At 37.8% G+C, this 23,474-nt stretch overlaps 2 protein-coding genes across 7 annotated transcripts in view; one reads left to right on the top strand and one right to left on the bottom strand.

Moving 5' to 3' along the window:
- Window positions 1-17,878, top strand: part of LOC143666124 (uncharacterized) — a 43,419-nt gene extending 25,541 nt beyond the window's left edge. Inside the window, exon 4 of the mRNA XM_077139604.1 lies at window positions 17,332-17,878. Coding sequence (XP_076995719.1) covers window positions 17,332-17,380 — 49 coding nt within the window. The 3' untranslated portion in view covers window positions 17,381-17,878. The remainder of the gene's footprint in view (window positions 1-17,331) is intronic.
- Window positions 1-23,474, bottom strand: part of CALD1 (caldesmon 1) — a 187,371-nt gene that overhangs the window by 19,508 nt on the left and 144,389 nt on the right. For 4 of the 6 annotated variants that reach the window (XM_077139546.1, XM_077139469.1, XM_077139528.1 and 1 more), the window contains 5 exons: window positions 18,653-18,799; window positions 14,162-15,221; window positions 12,839-12,916; window positions 7,613-7,758; window positions 2,300-2,561 (listed from right to left, as the gene is read on the bottom strand). In XM_077139546.1, coding sequence (XP_076995661.1) covers window positions 2,300-2,561; window positions 7,613-7,758; window positions 12,839-12,916; window positions 14,162-15,221; window positions 18,653-18,799 — 1,693 coding nt within the window. The remainder of the gene's footprint in view (window positions 1-2,299; window positions 2,562-7,612; window positions 7,759-12,838; window positions 12,917-14,161; window positions 15,222-18,652; window positions 18,800-23,474) is intronic. The other 2 variants (XM_077139559.1, XM_077139579.1) reach the window with 1 other exon arrangement.

The following is a 23,474-nucleotide window of genomic DNA, read 5'->3' as shown; positions in this document are numbered from 1 at the left end:
AACATTGGAGTCCGGTTACCTGGATTTGCTTTCTGGCTTTCGCACTTAGCAACTATACAACCTTGGGCAAGTTATTTATCTGCCTTGTGCCTCAGTTTCTCCATCTCTAAATGGGGATAAGAACAGTGCATTCTTACTCAGGCTTTAGTAAGGGTTAGTTAGATGAGGTAGCTAGTGCCTGTAAAAGGCTTAGAATAGAGTTCAGTATGCTGATCATCATTCTCACATCATGTCAAGTCACTTAACACTTATCTTCCTTTTCTGTATATGTGAAATGAGAATAATATCCATTCTGTCCACTTCCTAGAAGGGTTGTGAAGGCAAATGAGGTGGCTATTGCACTATATTTGCCAAACTGTATGAGAGAGGATTTTATTGTTGCCTCATCACACCACTCCTGCCCCCATATAGCTACTGCCCAAGATCCGTGATGTCACAGATGCTTAAAATCTGTCTCAACCTCTCTGTACCTTCATGCTTGGCCTAGAACACTCCTCTGTCTTTTCTATCAGCTAAAATGATGGAGACTTATGATCAAATTTTACATTCTTTATGAATTATTTTCTGAGAGTTTTATGTAGTCTTTTATAGTTTTCAAATTGTGAGAGCTCTGTCACTGGATGTTCTCAAGCAGAGGCTGGACATCCATCCGTTATAGAATGTGGCAGAAAGATCCTGTGCTGAGTAGGAAGTTAGACCAAATAATCTCCTGGGCCCAATTCAGTTCGAAGAGTTCATTGTTTCTCTCTGCCTGCATTGATACTCTCCTCCTCTTCCTCTTCCTCCTCTAAACAACTATAATTGTGATAACAATAATGATAACTGGCACTTCTTGAATGCCAGGGACTGTGTATACCGATTATCTATGCAATCAACAGAACAATCCGGCAAAGTATATGCTATTTTACAGATAAGGAAAAGAAGTCTCAGGGTTATTCAGAAACTCTTCCAAAGTCCCTGCTTATAAGTGGAAAATTAGGATCAAAGCACAGATATGTTTGATTCTAAAACTCTATTACCTCAAATTACTTCCCAACCAGTGTTGGGACCAGGAATAATTTATCCAAACTTTCCACACAGTTCAGGGAAATTTTCTATAGTTTCTATGTCAGAAAGTCATGTAAGTCTTTTGTATATTTCAAGTGAGGGGAGTCCACATTCATAAGATGGGTGGGAGAAAGTCTGGGATTAGATCTGGAGAAACTGAGTTCCAGCCCTGATTTTACCACTTATTAGTCAAATAACTTCAAACAAGTCACTCAAAACTATTTGACTCCTAGTTTTTATCATTCATAAAAATTAAAATAATGAAGTACCTCAGGATGAAAGGAAACTGTAGCAAGATAAGCTGTAGTTGGTTAAGCATGTTTTCATATGTTGAACCAAAATTTGCCTCCTGTAATTTTACCTGTTGATTTTAGTTCTGTCTTACAAGATGGAACAAACTTATCTATTCGCTCATTCTTTTAACAAATAATTATTGGGCTCCTGCTACATACCAGACACTCTGTTGGGTCCTGGGTATCCAGTGAATCCAGGTATTTTCCCTGCCTGTTACATTCTAGTCTACTTATTTTTCATTAAAAACAAAACAAAACAAATCAAAACTCTAGTAATCTAGGGGGCGGGCCGCGGTGGCTCAGCGGGCAAAGTGCTTGCCTGCTATGCCGGAGGACCTCGGTTCGATTCCCGGCCCCAGCCCATGTAACAAAAAACGGAAAAACAAAATACAATAAAACAAGAAAATGTTTAAAGATGTTTCCCTTTCTTCCTTCCTTCCTTCCTTCTATCCTTCCTTCCTTCTATCTGTCTTTCCTTTAAAAAAAAAAATAAAAAAAAATAAATAAATAAAAAAAAAAAAACTCTAGTAATCTATATAAAAACACTTCAAATGGTAGAAAACAACTTTCATGTGTCCTTTAGTTCTTCTAACCACTTTCAGACCACATCGTCCTTCTCAGCTCTCTACCTTCTTTACTGAGAGGCAGTACAGGGTGATGGGTTGGGACAAGTGACTGCCTGTGTTGAAATTCCAGCTCCTCCACTCATTAACTGTGGGACATTGGGCGAATTAATAACAGAGGGTTATTATGAGGTTTAGATAAATTATAAAGGTTTTAGAACTGTGCCTAGCACACGGTAAGATTATTATTCTTAAATATTTCTAAGACCCTTGTTCAAAAGTGCAGCAGCATTCCGCTAGGGGAAAAATTATTTTCTGGGCTAGAACCGTCAGTCCCCAGGGCTACATTGCGGCATGTGGTTAAGTGACAGGCTACCACTCCTATGTCCTCCTTACCTCCTCTCTGACTTTTCGCTCTGCTTCCTCCTGCTTCCTCTTCTGCTCCTCTTCCTCCAGGACTTTCCTTCGCTCTTCCCTCTTTTTCTTCAGCTCTTCCAGCTCTAAGGCAGCCTCCTGCTGTTTCTGTTTGAGCTTTTCAAACTCTTCGCTTTCCGTTTCCCCGCGGCGGCGGCGAAGCTCCTCCAGTCGTTTGCCAGCTTCCACTTGGGAAGTGGCTTCGGCCTCCTTGGTCTCGACGATGGGCTTCCCTCCGCTGCGGCTACAGGGGAAGCCAAGGGGGTCTTATATGCAGAAGTCTTGCACCCTGCCTGGATGGACGGGGCGTGTTTGGGCCACAGGTCGATGGACCCTCCTAGGCTTTGCCTATCGACCCACACCTCTTCCATCAGTCATTAGACACGGGGTCTTCACGTGACCCCAGGGAGTAGGTCGGAGTCCGCCTGGAGGCCCTGCTCTGTCATTTACACTCAGTTTCCTCCACTGTCAAATGGGGCAAATACTATTTATCTTGTTTCCCTCAGTGGGCTCTCCTTGGGGTCCCATGAGATAATATATGGATGTTCATTTACCTATTATCTATAAATTTGTTATCAGAAAAGGAAGGCATGTGGTCCAAAAAATTACTTATTGTAAGAATGAGTTTTAAAACCTAGGAGTGGCCCTACTGGCTTCCAGCAGAAGTTACTACTTAATTCGAGTGCATGGCTCAGGAGGGAGGACAGAAAGGCTCAGGCGACTGGGGGACAGGTAACAATGGCTGAACTAGGGGTGGGCCCTGAAATAAATCTGTCCACAGACTTGCCTTGAGCTTAACTTTAGCCACTGACCTCTGCCAGATGAAATTTCCCATAGTTTTTTTGATTAATAGCTAAAGACAGTTATATATGTCTATTCTTACAGTGATGCTTCTAGAAAATTCTTACTGACCCTATGCATTAACCTTTGGCCTCAATTGGTGTTTTTTCAACCCTCTCTGGCCCAAAGCAACCATAATGTTACTTAACAGAATTTAAAATGACTCTTAGCTCTATATAATGTGGTTAGGGTTGTTACTTCCAGTCATTCTTTAAGATTTACAGATACCTTTCATATTCCTTATCTCATTTAATAGTCAAAATAACTGGGAGGTTAGCAGGTTAGGTCTAATGCCCATATTTTATGAATAAGGGAACTATAGGTGAGAGAGAAAAATAATTTGCCCAAAAGTTCAGTAGATGGTAAGTAGCTGATCCAGGACCAGATTTCACTGCTTCTCTACTCCAACTCTACTCTTCTTTTTACTCTATTATACCTACAGTTAAGTATGACTTGTTATAAAATAAGTCAATTGAAATAGAACACAGCCTACCACAGATTCTATGTGGGATGATTGCTAAGTCTAAGAAGTTCTAAGTCTTTAGAACTTCTATAGTCAAGCTCTAGCTACCTTAGGTGCTTGAGTGGCAGCAATGCTTCATCAGATAACATGCTTATAAAACAGCTAGAAAAATGGGTGTTTACAAGTAGGAACTAAAGGTGAAACTATGTTGAAACTTTCTTTGGGGATTAAGGAGGACCCACACAGATTCTACCATAGAATTGTAAACGTTAAGACTAGAGCCAGAACAGGGTCCCAAGAGTTCTTATGTTAAAATTTTATCCCAGAAATGGCCTTCTTAATTTTTAAAATAAATCAGGTAAAAGATGGAAAGATATCATTAGCACATGCTGACCCCAAGCTTCTTTAATAAACTAGAGTCAAGACATTGATGATTATCTTCAAAACAAGTTTGTACCCACACTAGACTTCAGCAGAACACTATGTTTTCACAGAAGCAGAATTCATATAAGTTGGATCCTACTGGGATTTTATTTAGAAGAATTTAGTGGTGTACTCAAAGGGCTTAGTAGCTGTTAACTATGAGACAATGATCTAGATTTTCTACTATTTAAGTATTTATTAAGAAGTCATGAGGGTGGTTCTTAACTAGGTTTGAACGTAGGGGGCCCATTCCTGACACTTTTGTCTAAAGAACACATGTATTACAATTCTCTAACATCATTTTTTTTCACGTGGAAAATGGTACTGTGTCTCTAGCTATGGAGCCAGAGGAAGCGAAAATCAAATGAGTTGGAGATAGCCACTAAACAACAGTGATCGTATAGTGTACATTTTATGCTTTTAAAATAGTTAGGTTGTTCTGAATGTGCTATATCCTCCAGGACAATGTTTTTCAAGCAGCAGGTCAGGAAATCCATTAGTGGATGGTAATCAGCACTTTTAAAACTGAAATGGAAAACATCAAAGTGTACTACAGAGAGCAAGGGAAAATACCATTTCACGAAACATTTGTTTAAATTATAAATATGTATGTGTGTACTTGGTCATAATGTAAAATTTTGTCTAACTTTGGGTTGAAATTAAAATGTTTAAAAATGTTCTGTGGGCAGGCCACTGTGGCTCAGCAGGGAGAGTTCTTGCCTGCCATGCTGGAGACCTAGGTTCGATTCCAGTGCCTGCCCAATCAAAACAAATAAATAAGTAAATAAATAAAAAGCCTTCTGGGCTCTTGACAATTAAAGATGCATTCTTCTATTTTGTCAAGCAAGATTAGTGGTCTCCTAAAAGCTTTCATTGCTTTTTTGGGGTCATATTATATATTCTTAGGTCGGTGGCTCCAGATAGGAAATTTCCTCCCTGACTTAAATGAAACTTTCTCCATCATCAGAAATGAGTTTGCTCTCCATTTGTATAAAGGAGACAGAATAGCAAAACATATACTTATAGACATTTCTGTGGATTCTGCTAGGTGTCACTCCATCTTCATTTTGGACAAGTTATCATTAGGCTAGTTAAATGTCATGATATATCCATTCAGTGGAATACTCTAACACCATTAATACTTGAGGTGTACACATATATATTGGTATAGAAAGCTAGGCATGATACCTGATCACATGCAATGCAAGAATAAATTAAAAATATATATGAGTATAATTATTAATATATATGTATATATGTGTACCTATCTTGTATGTAGAATATGCTTGGAAAATATGTGGAAAAATGTTAATGGTGGTTATCTTTGGGTGGTGGGTGATTTTATATACCTCTATTTTCTGAATGTTTTATATTAAGTACCTATTTTTTGCTATAATGAGAAAACAAAACTTTGTCATTACCGCCATCAAAGGTGGTAGTCAGGATATCAGACAAGAAACTATGCTCAAAACAGAAGCAAAAAAAAAAAAAAAAAAAAAAAATGCCAGCACACCCTCAGCAGCATTAGGATGCCATTTATATGAGAATTCCTTCCATATGTTTCCCTCCCACATCCTTGGCTTCTTGAAGTAAGTACAGGTGAACAGTCAAGGCCTGTGACCATAAGAACACAGCTTTTTTTCAGTTAAGATGGTAAGCACCAAGCTCGTGTAAGCAGATGTCCTTCCTTCCTTCCTTGCTTCTTACTTTGTAAGTATACTGAGCAAAACTATGGTTTTTTTGCTTCTATCAGTAGTATCAATTTCTAGCTGAACCTAAAACTAACATGTTGGCGGCTAAAACAAAAACCAATAATATGGTAGCAGCTTGTTCCTATAATTTTTCCTGCCTGAAGATGGAAAAATTAAGTCAAGAGTCACAAATAAGAGTACTCAGCACTCAAAATGTTGCCCTTCCCTAAGACTCACTCTTTGAATTGCTGAGTTCTTTGAGTTCTCACACAATAGGCATATTAGTTATTAAGTTGAGTATTACTGAAGCTGGTTGGCAAGTTTGCTAATTATTAACCAAACTCCTTTCTATTGGTAGATTTTTTAAATATTATTTTTCTTAAAAATTTATATATACCTATAAAACAATCATAAACAACAATAATAATAGTTAACATTTATTGGCTACTTTTAATGAATTTGACACTATTAAAAACATTGAACTATAGGCACTTCTACAAGCTTTGGCCTCGGCTTATCAACCTGATTCCACTTGCTTTATAGATTTTCTAGGCATTCTTAGTGAACTCTTAATGTTTATGTCATTTCTCTTGCCAATCCCAAGTAACATCAATAGAGTCTACAATTTTTATTCCTTCATAGTTGTATTTAGGACTTTTATGCATACCTTTTGCTTCCATGTACTTTAGGGCCTCCTTTGTATAAGTGTGACTAGGTTTTCACATAGAAAATTTGTCTGGGGGCAACTGCATTTACCCATCTTAGCCTTTTAGGTGAGCCTGAAGCTGCCATTCACAGTAACCCTTCTTGCTTCCTGCTGTAGCAAAGGCCTTTTGCTAAAAGGAGCCTGCCAACTTCTACAAACCTTATTGGTGACTTGTCCTATTTGAAACATTTGGAAATACAGGGTTTATAGGCAACACTGCTGCCAGAGAAAAACCCATAGAAATCCACATTACAGGAATCCAAGGCTCTTTTCTAGCACATCTGGCACAGCAGCTAGTCACATAACAGGATTGTGATTTGGAAGAAGTGTGTTGGAGCAATGGGCCACAGAAAATCGTGTACCTAGGGGCAGCACATGGCAGGCTTCTGAGACTTGAGCCCTTCTACAAAACCTATGGGGATATTTCAGTATTCAAATGAATCTGAAAGTGAGAATGTGCCTGCATATCCTGGCTTAATCCGTCCTATAATCAATTGTCCAGATTTTCAGTATGATGGGGTTGGGGGGTTGGCAAGGAGAAGCAGCTGAAACTACAACAGGGTTTTCCAACATGTATTATTAAATGGCGCATGAGTCACATATTCTCTTGCTCTCCCTTAGAGAGCCCCATTGCAAATTAACATATTAAGGGTTCTCAAAGTCCTGTGGTAAAGACATCTAATCATCTTCATTTAAAAAACGTTTCCAAAGTATTTAAGCACAGAACCAATCTTAGCTTTATGCATCATCTATTTATAACTTTTATAAAATGCATTCTTGGAAACGGTACTGAAAAGTGTCTCTTCTGAAGCAGGTTGGACCATATAGAGAATGAACCTCCGGGAATAATAATAATATTTTCTAATAAACTGATCTGACATGAGCATATTAGGTTAGAGGACAACAGTGTGGATGCGAAGCATTGATCTGTCTTGCTAAATAATGGGAAAAACAGATAAGCCCTGTCAGACTAATGACTGCTGGTTTTCTGTTAATGATGTGGAAGGCTTGACCTGCTAATTGAGTATCTCTAACACAATGGCTAATGACCTCACAACCAAAGTATCTTGGCTGTTTAGAATGTTTCTGTTCTGTCTGGAGGCACAGGATAGGAGAACTGAGTTGAAGAAAAAAAATGAACACAGTCACTGTTACTAGCCACTACTTCTTACCTGAAAGTATTCTCAGTGTGTTTAAGTTTGTGGGTCATGAGTTCTCCATTCTGTGACTTGACTTCTGTAAATCCCTTCTTTCGATCCATGAAGCTCTTAAATTCTTCTTTGGGCTCTTTATCCTTTTTAACCTTCTCATCTTTGATCTAACCAACAGTGCATCAGGAAGAAACAGAATGATAAAAATCTGATTAGGTTTTGGTTAGTAACACTTAATAAGACCCTATAATTGATAAGAAGCCAGAAAACTCAGAAGGAAAACAAACCATCAGGAGAATGATGTGGCAAAGCTGGGGACTGAGGAAGTCATAAGAAAATGAGTTGCGGTCCTTCAGCCTCTGAGCAAAGATCTTGACCACAATTTTAGGAAGTCAAGATCATCCCTGATCTCACTGGAGTTTTTTATTTTTGAGAACAGTGGGAATGCTACCATTTGGAAACTATCATGTTATAAGAACTCAGTTTAAGAGTGGCTGTTTGTAGTTCTCACTGGAAAGAGAAATTATTAGAGTGGCCTTGGTGGAAGAATGGCTAGTTTACTTGGACATATTTCTATTTTGATGGAGGGTCAATCTTTGAGAAGGAAACACAAGCATTGATTAGGAAAGAAAAGAAAATCTACCAGGTCTGCCAAATTTGCCTAACTGATTCTGGCAGATGTCAGAGGACAATCATCCTTGTATTTTAATCAAATAAGCAGCTAGGGTAACAAAGGACCATGTTTGTAGTCATCACCACTAAAATTAGAATGGAATAGGAAAAATTCTGGGTTTGCCTTGAAATCCATTGCCTCTGAAAGTGATTTTATGATTGTTGTGGTTATTTTTGTAGGAAGCGAGAGAGGAAGATGAAACGTGGCAGGCAGGTGTTAGCTTTAATATTTTGTGGGTCCTGTTTAACAAGTTCCTCAGGGTAAAAGAGAGATGATTTAAAAGTAAACTGAATTTACATAGCTTTGGTGGCCACAAAGGAGTTCAAATTACTTTACTTTTATCATCTCACCTATTCTTAGGAGATGAGTTTGAAAGGTGTGATTCATTATTGTTCTTTTCAAGACAAAGTATAACACTCTAATGTTCTAAAGAAAGCTGCAGAGGAAGGATAATTTCTTTTTGCTAGTCAGGATGTTCTCCCCTTACCTGATCACTCACCTCTTTCCAGCTATTCTTCTGATACCCTCTGAACATTTACTTTTAAGGTGTATGTTACAAAGCAGAGAACATTTCTGATCTTTACTGATGAGCCTTCAACTGTCCTTTGACTGATTGTCATCTATGGGTGTTACTCAGTTAAATTACTACAGATGGACTATTTGCTGTTATGTTGTCCTAATTTAGTTGAGAGTTTAATCTTTTTCTAAGGGATGTACATGCTCAAGAGAAGAGATGCTGTCTTTTCATTACCTCTGAGATCTTTGTAAGTCAAGAAACCTGAGTTTTAGTTCCAGTGTTGCCAACAAACAAATCACCCAACTTCCCTCAGATGCCAGTTCCATGTATGTGAAAAGAGGGGGTTTAACTAGATGATCCCTTCCTAATCCTTCCTCCTGCAAGTTCCCTCATGGCTTCAGATTGGTGTTGAGAGGCTACGAAGAAGAGAAGGAAGCTGTGGCCTGTCCTAAGTTTGTTTGTAGCTCCTGCATAGTTGAATTTGTGCAAGAATGAATCAGTATTCATTGGACAGACAGGAGGAGTCAGAGTCTATTCTTGATCTTCTTGGCCTACTATGGACTGAAGTTTATGTTCTGGTTAAGAAGTATCTGGGGCTACATATTTGGAGTTGAGGGGATTCCATTTTCAGGGATACCCATGAACCAAATTTTGAGTCAAAAATTCATGGTTGTAGTGAAACTTCCTTTATCTCATTTCACCAATTTTGCAGTGAGAGATATTTCCATTCTCCCATTATCTGGTTTACTGGCAAAAAAAAAGAGTTTAAAGTAGATGTGTAAGACCAAAGAAAATGTCTAATGGAAAATTTCCCACCACCAACCCATCTCTCCCATTTTTTTTTACGTTCTGGCTCTGATGGCAAAAGTTGTGGAGGATGGTATGCTTGTATATTTTTTTGGAAAACTCTATTAAAAGATTCTTAATGAAATAATGACAATTTGAATTTTACTCCAAATTATTTTCTCCCTTTGGAAAATGAATACTTAATGTAATTTCACAAAGCCATCAATTTTATTTTTATTTATTTATTTATTTATTTATTTTACATGGGCAGGCACCAGGAATCGAACCCAGGTCACCTCATGGCAGATGAGAACTCTGCCACTGAACCACTGTAGCCTGCCCCATAAATTTTATTTTAAGGAGCATAATAGATTGGATTATATGCTATGGCAGATTAAACTCAAATGCATGAGATCTATTGGGAAAAGCATCAGCTCTTCTAGGTTATGTTACCATGAAGAAAATCTACGTTGGTAAATTAAGAGGCAGCCAACTGTCCTGAAAGATAACAGCAGCATGTTCATAAAAAGGACTCTAGCCAAATCTGATCATTTGGATGAAAATTTTGTTAGGTGTTAGATATGCTTTTCCTGTATTGATGGGATAAAACATGGGTGTATTATGGAGTGGGAATGCAAATGACACTCCCTTGTGCAAGAAAGACAGGCAAAAAATCTAGTTAGCTAGTCAGAAATGTCTGATATTTCAATCTTTGTAGTGCATCACTTTGCATTAGGTTATTACAGAATACAGACAAGAGCTGGATGCAAGCTGCAATTTGTTAGACTAGGTTGAGTGCTCTTTTGTTAGTTTCAGAAACCCCAAATCCTTTTCTGGGTCCAATTTCTATTACATGAACATCTTCTAGACTCGGCTACTGAAAGCTTAGACTGTGGACAATGTGGCTCTCATCTGTAGCTCATGACCTCTCACAGACCCACTGACTAAGATCCTGCATTTAAAAGATTTCTAGGCAATGAGTATGCACATTAATGTTTGAGAAACACTGATCTAGATGACATGAACATTGGTTTCAATATTTTATGAGTAGCTCCTCTGGAATCTTTATTTTTTGGTGAGAGACAAGAGTCCCAGGGTGAAGAACTAAAACGAGGCATTTTATAGTTGGAGAGGAGAGAAAAAAATGCAAATTAATTTTAAGACTGGTGGTTATCCCCATTCATCATCCCAAACAGAGTTACTACAGTGGGGGAAAGATAGGTTCTGTGTTTGTGTGTATTTTTTTTTAAGATATTAAAGTAACTTCTGGAAATGCTTTCTCTATCTAAGAAGGCTCATGTGATATTTGTGTTTACTTGTGGGTGACCTATCATACCTCAGTTGCATAGATCCATGAAAGGAACAGTTTTTACTTTGTTTTTGTTTGTTGAACAAGAAGGAAAAAAATAGGAGAAGGTTGGATCACGAAAACATGATTCAAAGCTGCATACCTAAAGCTACATGACTAGTTGGAAAGGGAAAAATCTAGTTATTCAATGAGTAGTTTTAATGTACAGTGTTAAAACAAGAATGACAACATTTTTAATTTTTAAGCCTGGGTTAAAATGCTAATCCATCCTTATGTACAAAAGTCAACAGTTTGGGGATACTAGAATGGTGAATGCTGCAGGGCAAAAGAAGCAGCTCTGAAATAATTCCCCGGATTATCTAACTGCTACCAGGGACATTGTGGAATTAAGACCTTATCTGAAAAGAGACAAAAGGATGATTTGGGTGATGGTCTTTGAGCCTTTCTAGCACACAGACACCTTATATTGACACATAACACTTTGGTCATCAAAAGGAAATCATGCTTTAGTGAATTGAATTAAATTTTAAATATAAAACCCAAGGTGTTTTCTGAGCCTCCCTCCCCCCATATAAATTTAATCACCAAGTTATAATTTCATGCCCGCTTTCTTTTTTTATAGGTTTGTAGTTATAGATATTCACCACTAAACACTAGCTTTATAAAACAACCCGCGTGGGACACACTGCTTGAGTTTAGTTCCAAGACAACTTTCATTTTTGTAGGTGAATGTAGGTCTTGTGACACAAAATGAGAGCAGAGCTTCCCAACGTGTTCAACTATTCTTCTTAGCTGCCTTACTAGAGACAAATTCATTTTTCCTGTTATCAGCATTACGCTTTCTTCTTCTTTTACATGGGCAGTGCACACATTTAGTGTTCACTCCCAAATCATCACAAGTTCTATTAAAGACAGCAAGGAGCAAAAATCTTAAACAAAATAAAAAATATAAGATGAACTAGGTGTTTGTATTTTTTATATGAATCTCATGAAAACAAAAGTTTAAGGAAATAATCATTTCCCCCATTTAATCTGGTTCATATATTTTCCAGTTCTGGATTTTTCTGTTTAAAATTTGGGTTTTCTTAAAACCACAATAGGCATAATAATTTAGGGAGTATCCATTTAGGTTGGAGCTCAGTGGCTTCAATTCACCTTACCAGTTCCATAGGCAAAGTAATTTGAGTCTTCCTGATATGATAATTCAATTCTGTTGCTTTAAAGTACTTTGGATTTATTGGAACTGTCACAATTTCTAAGTTTTACTTGGAGCTAAAATAAAGACAATGGTTAAAATGAGTCAGGCCATCTGAGTAGGCATTTCAATCATGTCAGATCCTACTAGCATTCTATCTGTAGCAGGATCTGGTTCATCACCCATTTACTTACCATACAGTCAAACACCAGCTCCTGTGTGTGCCTCAGAAATGCAATGCAGAACATTTTGCCAAACTTTGCTTTTGAAAAACCAAATGTCATCTTCAGTGCACCAAATTTTCTACTGAGATATACAGGGGTGTTTTTCCCTTGAAAAGTTAAATCATTAGTCAAAGCCAGTTGGAAATAGTTCATGATTGAAATGAAAGTAGGATGGCTTAAGGGGAAAAAAGTAGCACACAAAAGTGTGGGAAACCCAGGAAGATTGATTAGAGCAGTGTTTTTCAAACTTTGTTGACACCGTGACCACATTTAAGAAAGACAATTTCTATCACAGGTAATAATTACTACCTACAATGCCTTCTAATATTTTGTATTTGATTTGCTTTCATTTTTAAAATGCTGATGGACACATTTAACTAATTTTGAGATGCTCTAAATAGATTTTACCCTTTGGTGGATCATGAGTCATGGGTTGAAAAACACTGACTTAGAGGTTACAACTCTGAGATCATCAGACTTGAAATGCCATGGAACACTGCTATCTGTTGCTTTATGATCAGGGTATTTCTCAGTAATTTTTACCTCTTCTTTTTTGAAAGTAGGCTTGTCTTCTTGGGACTTTTCTCTTTTAACTTGGACTTTAACTCCTTTTTCTTCTCCCTTTTCATTTTCAAGAATGGTAAAATCATTTATTTATAAGTAGCCCTTTCTTTTTTACAAGTGAGAGGGTGCTCAGATCACTTTGTACATGCCAGGGAATTACTTCTCTTTTGCTGTCTTAGTGCTCACATTTCCTTCTGGTGCCAGTGGTCATAAACTAGAATGTGGGATATTCCCAACGAAAAATCGGTGTACAGTGTGCTCACTGGAAACCTAGCATGGCATAGTGCTCCTTGTGGGTGTTTACAAAACTTGTGTGTGATTTGGTGCACTTGATCCATGACTTTCTCAATTATAGCAGTGTTCATGAACCCACTGGACAGAAGCAGGAGTGAAAGACAACTTCAGTGCAATGCAGACAGTGATAGAGAGTTCTCTTTGGAAAGGTGAAAATGCAAGATGCAAGCCTCTTTCTCTCTCTCTCTCTGTTTTTTTATTTTGGTGGCTAGAGAGCATTTTCAATGTAGCCTTGCAGACAGAAATAAAACTTTTTAGTAGCTAACAAACACTTTTTCCCACTAATTCCACCCTTCCACAGGCCACACAAATGTGTGTTTCCCAGATGGTAAAATAAAAAAATATGCGTACTATTTAATTACTTGTCAGTTATAAATTGATCTGACACTGGATGTATGACTTTCTGCAAGTCTACTTTAAGCTCAGGTCTACATGACGGCAAGTTAGTGTTTTGACATTTTTTTATAAAGGGTCCAAACCAGCTCCTTTCCCCCTTTATTACTAGTTGTTTTCAAGGGGTTTATTTTGCCTTCTTATGATGAAATTTCTGATCATGATTCTCTATGTCAGTTTCCTACCCCAACTTTTATAATTTCTTATTAAATGTCAAACACATAGGTGAGGTGAGAAGTTATGGGCCTCTTGCCTCATGAAGACCTATGGAGAGGTTATAAGAGTGAGTTTAGATGCAGAGACAGAATGATAAGTCCAGCACAGCACCACCAAGTTTCATTCTTAGATTAATTTTTTTGGTGTTTGTAACAATCAAGCACAGAGCAATTAATTTCTCAATGGTTGTCTCAGTAAATTTGGCCAATTGATTATTTAGCCATCAATCAATTTCTTCATGCTTTTTACTGCTATGGCCTAAAAAAAAAAAAAGAATAGGTTGCCAAATGTTCAAGCATGTGGAGCTATATGAATGTGGCTTCAGTCCCAAATTTGCTGTGCATTACATTTCTCACAAATAACAGGCATCACACATTTGGTGCAAAATGTTTACTGTACCTGTTTCTTTAGGGCAGCTGTCTGAAGTTTATCTTCTTGTATTTTCTTTTCATTTACCCCTTTTCCTTCTATTTTCTCTTCTATCTTTTCCCCTTTTACCTTTTTATCTTGCATTTCATTTCTTTTCTCTTCTAGCTGCTTTTTAAGTTTTTGCTCTTCTATCTTAGCCTTTTCTTCCTCCTCTGCCTTTACCCTTTGCCTCTCAGCTGCTGCTTTTTTCGCTTCCTCCTCTGCCTTTATCCTTTGCCTCTCAGCTGCTGCTTTTTTTGCTTCCTCCTCTGCCTTTACCCTTTGCCTCTCAGCTGCTGCTTTTTTCTCTTCCTCCATCATTCTTTCCCTCTCCTCTGCCTCCCTTCTTTCTCTTTCTTGAGCAGCTGCTTTTTCTTCTGCTTCAATTCTTGCTTTCTCATCTGCTAGCTTTTTGTCCTGCTCAGCTTTAATTCTTTCTCTTTCTTCTGCTTCCAACCGTACCCTCTCTACCTCAGCCCTTTCCCTATCTTCCTCTTCCATCTTTTCATTATGGGTAACCTCATCTGAATCTTGTTTCTGCTCCTCCTCTACTTTAGGCTCTTCTGCACTGATCTGCCCATTTTTCAATGGTATTACCACTATTTCCTCTTGGATTTCAGATGTTTTCTCTTTTACCATCACCTCTACCTGATTTTCTTCAATGCGTCTTTGATTTGGCTTCTCTTCTTCCTCTATCTCCTTTCCTTTTTCTTCTTTCTTCTTTTCTTCAGCATCCCTCCAATCATTCTTCTGGTAGGACTGGGTGACTATTTCAGTTTCCTTTATCTCATATCTTTCCTGGCAACTTTCACTTTTTTCTTCTTTCTCTGTAGTCTCATTGTCTGCTGTGTCATTTTGCATTCCTCTGCTTGGTAGCGACAAACTTGCATCTGTTATTGTTGGGTCAAACTCCTTCTGCCTCTCCAGAGCTTCCTGAAGACGTTTTTGGCGTCTTTCTTCCCGCCGAGCTAGGCGTTCTAGGAGTGCAGCCTCTTCGTCGCCCTCTACCTGAGTGTTTGTGGTGGTTGTCTTGGCCTCCTCTTCAGGCACACTGTACAACAGAAATGACAACACCAAAGACAGCTTGCTCATTAATCAGTCCACTGGATTCATATAGCCTATGCTACACCAGGACTCTAGCAGATGCCAACAGGACCATCTCTACATTCCCTTGGACCTTATCATTTCAGTACATACTACCTGGCTCCCAACTGCCAGTATATACAAGTCTTTTTTGCCCTTTGTCTTTCTCTGGCCTATTCCACCTGCCAAAAGTGCTGGGTATTAACATCCCCTGAGAGCAGCCCTCAAACAAAAATTGCTGAGCATTAGTGTATAGATACCTCTGCTCCTTCACCTTTCTGGGTAGATAACTCTGAGATGTGTGTTCCATACTGGATCTTAGAGTTTCCCAAAAGGGTTACACCAGAACCTATAGTGGTAACGCACTTGGTCATGAAAACTTTATTTGGTTGCCTTCTGTTTTCTGTCTCACTCTCCTGTACATCCACCAGTGTTTTCTGGCATCACCTTGCAAGCTACTTACACTCAACTCTCTTTTCAGGATCTTCTTCTTGGGGAACTCAGACTAAGACAAAGACCAAACTGAAATAATGAATTAATTCCTCCAGTTCCACATAGTATTCTCACATGTCACCGAGTCATTCTGAATTCCTGATTTGGAGTGGTGGGACCCAAGGCACTTTCACTGGAAGGGAGTATACTTTGTAGCATGGAGATGCTGCACTTAGGGCAATGACCCCTGCAGGATGGCCACGGTTCATGTTCCTTTTTCCATAGTCATGGGAAGTAGTTTCTGGTCAAGGATTGTATTACCCCACTTCCCGCCTTGTACTTAGGTGGGGCCATGTGATCAGTAATTGCCAATTAAATGGTAGCAGAAGTGATGTGCTCAGACCAAGACATTTAAGAAGCAGAGGGGTATTCTCTACCCTCTCTTTCTCCATCTGTTGACTAGATCAGAGAATTTCAAAGACTTAGAAGTTGACTGCGCTACAAAAGGAAAAAAGAAAATCCATGTACTGGCCAGAAATACCAACACTGGACTTTAATATGAGTGTTATTGCATTAAGTTACTAAAATTTTATGGGAGGGGGGTTCATTGTTATAGCATCCAGCATTATCCTAAGTAAAACATAGACCATCTATGTTATTTGTCAAGATTTCCATGAATAAAGGATTTCTTATTATTCTTTTCTACAGTAGGCAAAAGAGAGTTAAATTGAATACTTACATAAAAAAGAAAATCTCTAAAACATGACCAACACCTCACTCACTACTGCAGGATGCTGGATACTGTCCAAGCCAGGGGTGTTGATCTCAACTGGCAGGAAACAACCAGTCATGTGATATCAGGAACTGTGACAAGAGTTGGGAGACTACATCTTGCAATGCTTAGAAACTTCATCAAATTTCATGGTTCATACCAAACTTGGCCCTTTTGAAGTTGAAGTTAATTTGATTTTGGAAAAACACATTTCATGTTTAACAACAAGAAATGGCATAGTAAAAGGTAGATTTTTAAATTTTCTTGTCCTGAGCAGTTGCTGCAGGACACTGTCCCTATGAATTAGACATATAAAGATTAAATTTCCCTGAAAAGATGCACAGTTTAGAATGTAAGGAGAAAGGTCTATGTATCAGGCAATTGAAACAACTGAATTGAAATAATTTTTAAAAGGTACCCAAGATTCCAAAATATTCGGAGTTTAAGAAACCAACAGACTGTACTGTAGCCTTTCTTTGCCTAAATATAAATAATGACAGCAATCATCCATGGAACTTAAGTGCTAGTTAAGGTTGTTGAGCCTCAAGAATCATACTAATTCCTCTTGAGACTAATCAATATGTCAAAGATAAATCACATGGTGGTCTCACACCCAAATATGCTTTTCAAAAAAAAAAAAGAGAGAGAGAAGCATTTTGTATTATATGCACATGAAATGACCAATAATACTTAATAATAATAAAATGAAAAAAAAAAAAGGAGAAAACAGCTAGAAGCAAGAGTTCAAAAACAAGAAAAACTACAGATCACTAGTACTTTTATGAGTCACTGTTGATCACTAACTAATAACTAGATTCTGGAAAGGCTTTAAGAGTTTGTTTATTTTTAACTCATTCTTTCCCTTCCCCCTCAGGTCAAAGACAGAAAGGACAATAAGTAACTACACTGCCCTCCTTCTGTAAAACTCTTCATATCCATCTTCTGAATAACAGTGGAAATTTACTGAATGCTTACTGTGCAAAGCACTGCCCATTTTATATGTATTAACAACTCATTTAAGCTTAGAAGATAGGTATGATTTTTCTTTTCATTTAACAACAGAAGAAACAGGCTTAAAGCATTAAATGCCTACCATTTCATAGTTAGCGAAAGGTCAAGTGTGGATTCAAAACCAGGTACTGAATCCCAGAGATTATACCCACAACCCCTTTCTATGCTTCCCCCCTAATTAGGAGTAACTTACCAAGGAACAAGGTTTCTCATTCCTCCACCTAACCAGCAGGCTTCCCATTAAAAATCATCCTGCACATCAGCATGTTCAATTCTGCTTTGCAGAGACTTTCTGATGTGCCCCAGCAAATTGGGGTTAAAGTGGCCAAAACCCTCTTCCTTCAGAATTTTCTAAATAGACTAAATTAATGCAACAGGCCACAGCCCTCCCCAAACACACACAAAATAAAACCAACTAAGGCCAAAACCACATGTAAGATCTTATAAGGTGGTTCCATTATAATGAATCAATCCACAGTTTTAAATTAAAATTAATTTTATCTACCATTTCCCTCCCAAATATCCTCATCTTTCCTAGACCTTGAGGTATATAAAGTCAGTTTATACTATTAGCATAGTGAACAGTGTGACTATGTTTCTATTGCAAAAACTGGTTTTGAAGACGCTGAACCTATTAAGTGCTTTTGACTTCCCTGATTTTTATCACGGCCTAAATATCATAGTGATAAAAAAATATTGGTCTAGATTATGTAGTAAGAAACACAAGACACTTGCAATTCATACCTACTTTAAAAATTCAAGTGCTACCTCTTACTGTTAGGCGTGGATGGCTCCGTGAAACTAATAAATCTTTCATCCAAAACAGATAGCAATGCCTTAAAGAATGAATGTAAATTAGTTTTCCTTATTTAAAAATACAGCCCACCATACTTAGTAAATTAACAGCCCACTAGGTTACAAAAGAAAATAAAACCCATCATTTGGGGGTGTGTTTAGAGGCTGGGGTGGGGAAAGAGAAAGAAGTATGTCCTGAGGTCTGAATCAGATCGAATCTCCAATCTGATGAGTTCTCTAAAATGGCCTGAAAATAACTAAACAAATTAGATCCACCAAAATAAAAGGGTTGAGTTGAGCTTGGAAAAGAATGCTTTGCCCTATAGATTCCATTCAGCAGACATGCTAGGCAGTAACTTAAAAATTCTCCACTCCAAAGGGAACAGTACCTGTTCTGGGCATGAACTTCCACCTGATCCGTCACCTGCCCTAAGGATTCTTCCTCTTGTTTCTGCCGCAGCCTTTCCTGCCGTGCCCGGCGACGCCGTTCCCGGGCCGCCTCTTCCTCATCGTCGTCATTCCTCTGATAGGCGATTCTAGAACATGACACAGACAATTTCCTGAGCAAATTAACTGCCAGCGCTCATCAATTTCTTGGCAGGGAACACCCCTGTTTCCTTTACCAAACATGACTATTTAGAACCACACACAGTTCTAAATTGATGGGCCAGTTCCATAAGTTTAAAGACCCAATCTGATTCTCTTTTAACTACTTATTTGAAAGTCATTAATCCAATAGCTACATAGGATAATTTTACAATGATCAAATTAGCAACTTAAACCAAAAAAAAAAATCCACCCCAAAGCACACCATTTTAGGGGACTATGGGTTAGCATAGTTAGATTTCTTTGCAAAGCTGATTCATTGAATATCACCATGGAAGATTTCGAAGCAGAAATCCAAAATATTTGACCAAAAATAATAAAAAAAAAAACACATTAAAAATGACTCGGCATGTTGTGTGAATTATTTGTGTAGACAGCGTCACAAGGATCAGAAAGGAACCAAGTCATGCTACCAAACCAGCGCTTTGGGTTAATAAGCCAAAATAGCTAACTAAGATGGAGAGCATTTCTGTCTTTCTCAGATTTTATTTTTTCCTTTCAGTTCTCTTCCACTGGAAAGAGGTGTTACAGACAACTGATAGGAGGTTTCAAAGGCAGAGCATTTTGAAAAGGAGATAGCTCTCTGCAAGGCCACCTCTTCAGCTTTAAAACACGCTTTCGTGCCCCCCCCCACCCACACATGCTGGACACACCACAGATCTAACTATACACAGACAAATAGGTAGAATCTAAGAGCTGAAGCAGGTGGAAGCAGCACAGCAGCAGTCCTCACCTGCGCGACGCTGTGGACCTACTGATGCTGGAATTTAAGAGGAAATCCCTGCATGGTTAACTTGGCTACTTTTGAAGGAGTACTAATTCAGAATTCCCATAGGCAAGCAGGCCTGATGGGTCCATCCTGCCTTGCTGCGTTGTGCCCTAAGTTGCTTTTTATGCTGGAGAATTAAAATGTTTTTAATTAAAATGTTACTTATGTATCTACAGATTTAAACCCAGGTATTTAAGCAGTTCATGCTTAGAGTTCTTAAATAACTACAAGGATAAAATAATTTACAAATTGAAGCAAACCAAACAACAAATCTATACAGCTTATGCCAGTAATATGAACCTAATGTGATTTGATGATGATTTGCACAACCTACATCACTTATGCTGAATTTACTATCTAGGCACTTTCAGCCTTAGATCAGTATTTTATGTAATCTGTTTCAGTATTTTTTTTTCTTTTTTGCATGGGCAGGCACCGGGAATTGAACCCAGGTCTCTGGCCTGGTGGTAGAGAATTCTGCCACTGAATCACTGTCACACCGCCCTCAGCCTTTTGACTTCAAAGCACAAAAGCTATTAATGTCTTTTCATCTAGGAATCGTATATTAAAATTATTAGCAATTTCAAAGGTTGGTTGGATTGTTCTTTGCTACTTCCCCAAATCCAACTTCATGCTTACTCTAATCTGCTAGTATGTTATACTTAAATGCCAGTGTAAATAAAGCGTCATTTAATAATTCTGTTAATGTGACTGGTTTATTTCCATAGATATGGAGAGAAGGACAGTGTACTATAGTTAAAGGATGGTTAGATCAGGATTAAACTGAGTTTAATTCCCCTGTCTGTAAGTGTGTGACAACGCATGTTAGGGTAAAGTATTCTTCAGTGTAATATTTTGTTGTTATTATTAGGAAAGTTCAGTTGAGAAGCTGCCTTTTGGAGGAAAGAAGAGTTCAATTTTAGACATGTTGAATTTTAGGTGACAGTATGACATGCTTTGAATGTTCCTTTCTAATTCAATCACATTCTAGTTTGCAGTCAAAAGCCCTTCCCAGTGGTTTGGCTTCAACCTTCAGAATCTTGGCCTAATATTCCTTTGGCTCATTTCTCAGTAGACAGCTTTAACCACAGCAGGGAGAATGAGTCCTAAGTTATTGCTTCCAAAGCTAATCAAACAGAAAATCTTAATTTGTCCTTCTAACTCTCCAGATCAGCAATGAGGTCTTTGCTATTACTTGAGACCTTTCTCTTCCAAGAAAATTAAGAGACAGAAAAGTACCATATGGTACTTCCCTCTGTTAAGAGCAACCCTTCCCCCGATGGAATTTAATTTTAAACCCTTCATTTCCCGTTACACTGGAAAAGTTTGAGATGTTACCACCTCCCTCTACCCTCCTATCCTAATGTGCTTTCAGCTGTGATTCAAACTTTTTGCCATCTAGGCAGGCCACACTTAATCTTTCTTCACTTCAGATTCTCTCATCTGAGAAGTGGCCGGAACAACCATATCATCTCCAAAGTTTTTTCTCATTCTTCCCACTTAGTATAGCTTAAAATTTATATACAACAAGGGTCTACTACTCTACATTAGTAGACCCTTGCTTAGGATACACAGTTACTAGAACTGAATTTTTAAAGTGGTTTACTTACCACAAATAAAGAAGCATATTGAAATTATTTTCTAAATTAAGGACAAAAAAAGAGCCTAAATGACTTCATGGTGTTTTTTTTTTGTACGCTGAATGGTGGGGGTCACATTTCATTATTTTTACATGTGAGTATCCCCTTATTGCAGCACCATTTGTTGAATTTTTGTTTTGTTTTTGGTTTTTCGGTTGTTTGTTTTGCTTGTTTGTTTGGGAAATGCATGGGCCAGGAATCGAACCCAGGTCTCCCACATGGGAATTCTACCACTGAACTACCCTTGCACCCCTGGCTTCATGATATTTTGAATCATAACATGCCCAGTTGCTGGCTCAGTCATATATCGGTTAACTTTATACTTCATAAGTGAAATTATGTCCATGGCAAATGACTTAATAGGTGTGAAAATTCCTTAATTGGGAGAGTCCCTACACTAGCCCTCAGCATGCAAAGCAAATAATAGTTTCATAGCTTTAAAGCCTCTCTCCCACAGTAACCTACTCTTCATACTACACTACAAATTTATATTTTTTCCGTCAAAATTGAAAAGAAAAATTGTTGTTTTTTTCCCTGATTCCAAAAGTAATGCATACTCATTGTTTTTTTAAAGCCAGAAATACAAAATATGTAAAAGAGGAAATAAAAATCACCCCCCCTTAAGCTTACTACACAGATATGAACATATTTTACCCAACATTTTTCTATGTACACATGGACAGTCTCATTTTTTAAAAAGTGGGATCATGTTAAACACAGTATTTTGTGAAATATTTTCTTTAGTTTACCTTACAACTATCTGACACATTGGCAAAACATTATGTTTAATAGCAATATAGTACTCTATAGACGTACCATAATTATATGGCTCTACTATAATTTATTTCACCAATTTCCTACTGATGGACATTTAAGATTTTTCCAACTTCATGTTCTTATGAACAGTGCTGCAAAGAACATCATTTAGATACATTTTTAATCAATTAATTCAAATCCTTATTTAGGAAAAATTTTCAGAAGTCAGAATTTCTGAGTTTAAAGGTATGCTAATTTTAAAGGATTCTGATACATGCTGACAACTTTCCTGCCAGAAAAGTCTATATCACCAGCAATATATTTAAGGGCTAATTTCACCATAAAGCAGAATTTGTCCAGAAAGATAAAAAGGTACACAGAATCCTTAATCAAATTGATAGCACAATCTCTGCTCCGTACTTCAAGTAAAAACAAAATTTTAACATTTTCTGATTTTCCACACCGCAGACTTAAACATATGTGAAATGCTGCTGACTACTGAAAATCATACCTAATTAACCAACGGATTGTAATAAAAGCATAACAATCCATTTGTTCCTTCAGGGAAATTTTGGCAGATGTCAGTATTAGTCCACCCAAATTTCTACAGTACAAAGACAACTGATGTTCCCAGATGACTCAGAGACATGGTGTTCCTCTGAATCATCTGAGAAAGACTAAACTATGTTTAATAGAGTTGTAACCAAATGCATTTTATTGTAATCTAGTTCTTAAAAACTAATGATCCACAAATGATATACAGAGTCACTCTCTCATTAAATCAAATGTTTGACCAGAATCCATGACTTTTCCACCCACATTAAGTATAAGAGGAATGCTTATACTTTTATACCATGGAGTATTATGCTTTGTTTCTTCATAAATGCTTCTGCTCATCTCTTGGCATGAACATGCAGAGAAAGGTATGGTCAACCTTTTTGCTGGAAGGTCAGCGCTGCTCACAGCAAAATGTTTCATTAAATATTCAGGAGAAAAGAGTCTAATGTGTGTGTGTGTGTGTCTATGAATAAGTATTAAAGGATCTCAAAAGTTCATAGTAATTATGTGATATTATTTGATTGTGTCACCGGTAGAAAAAAAGTAGCGAACTGGGTCTTCTTCTATCCCCAGAACCATTACTCAAAGGCTCTGGTGTTATATTACAAGAAAAAAAAGATCTACACGGTCAGCAAACTCTCTTGGAATGCTGTGGCTTTTATACAAAAGACACTCTAAACCTTTAACACCAGAGATTTGCTACCTTAGTAGATTCAAGAAATTAGATAATCATGTTGAATGTTGTACCTGTTAGCTAGAAAGTACAAATAAATAGAGGTAGAGATGGCAAATAAGGAAACCATTGAGGACTCAGTCTCTTTGCATTTGGATGGGTTAGGGTCTAAATGTATACTTGGTGGGAGAAAGAGGAACTGGCACTAG

This window comes from Tamandua tetradactyla, chromosome 1 (assembly GCF_023851605.1).
Source record: "Tamandua tetradactyla isolate mTamTet1 chromosome 1, mTamTet1.pri, whole genome shotgun sequence".
Lineage (NCBI taxonomy): Eukaryota > Metazoa > Chordata > Mammalia > Pilosa > Myrmecophagidae > Tamandua > Tamandua tetradactyla.
Note: the sequence above shows the minus strand (reverse complement) of the source record. Positions and strands in the feature narration are given on the sequence as shown.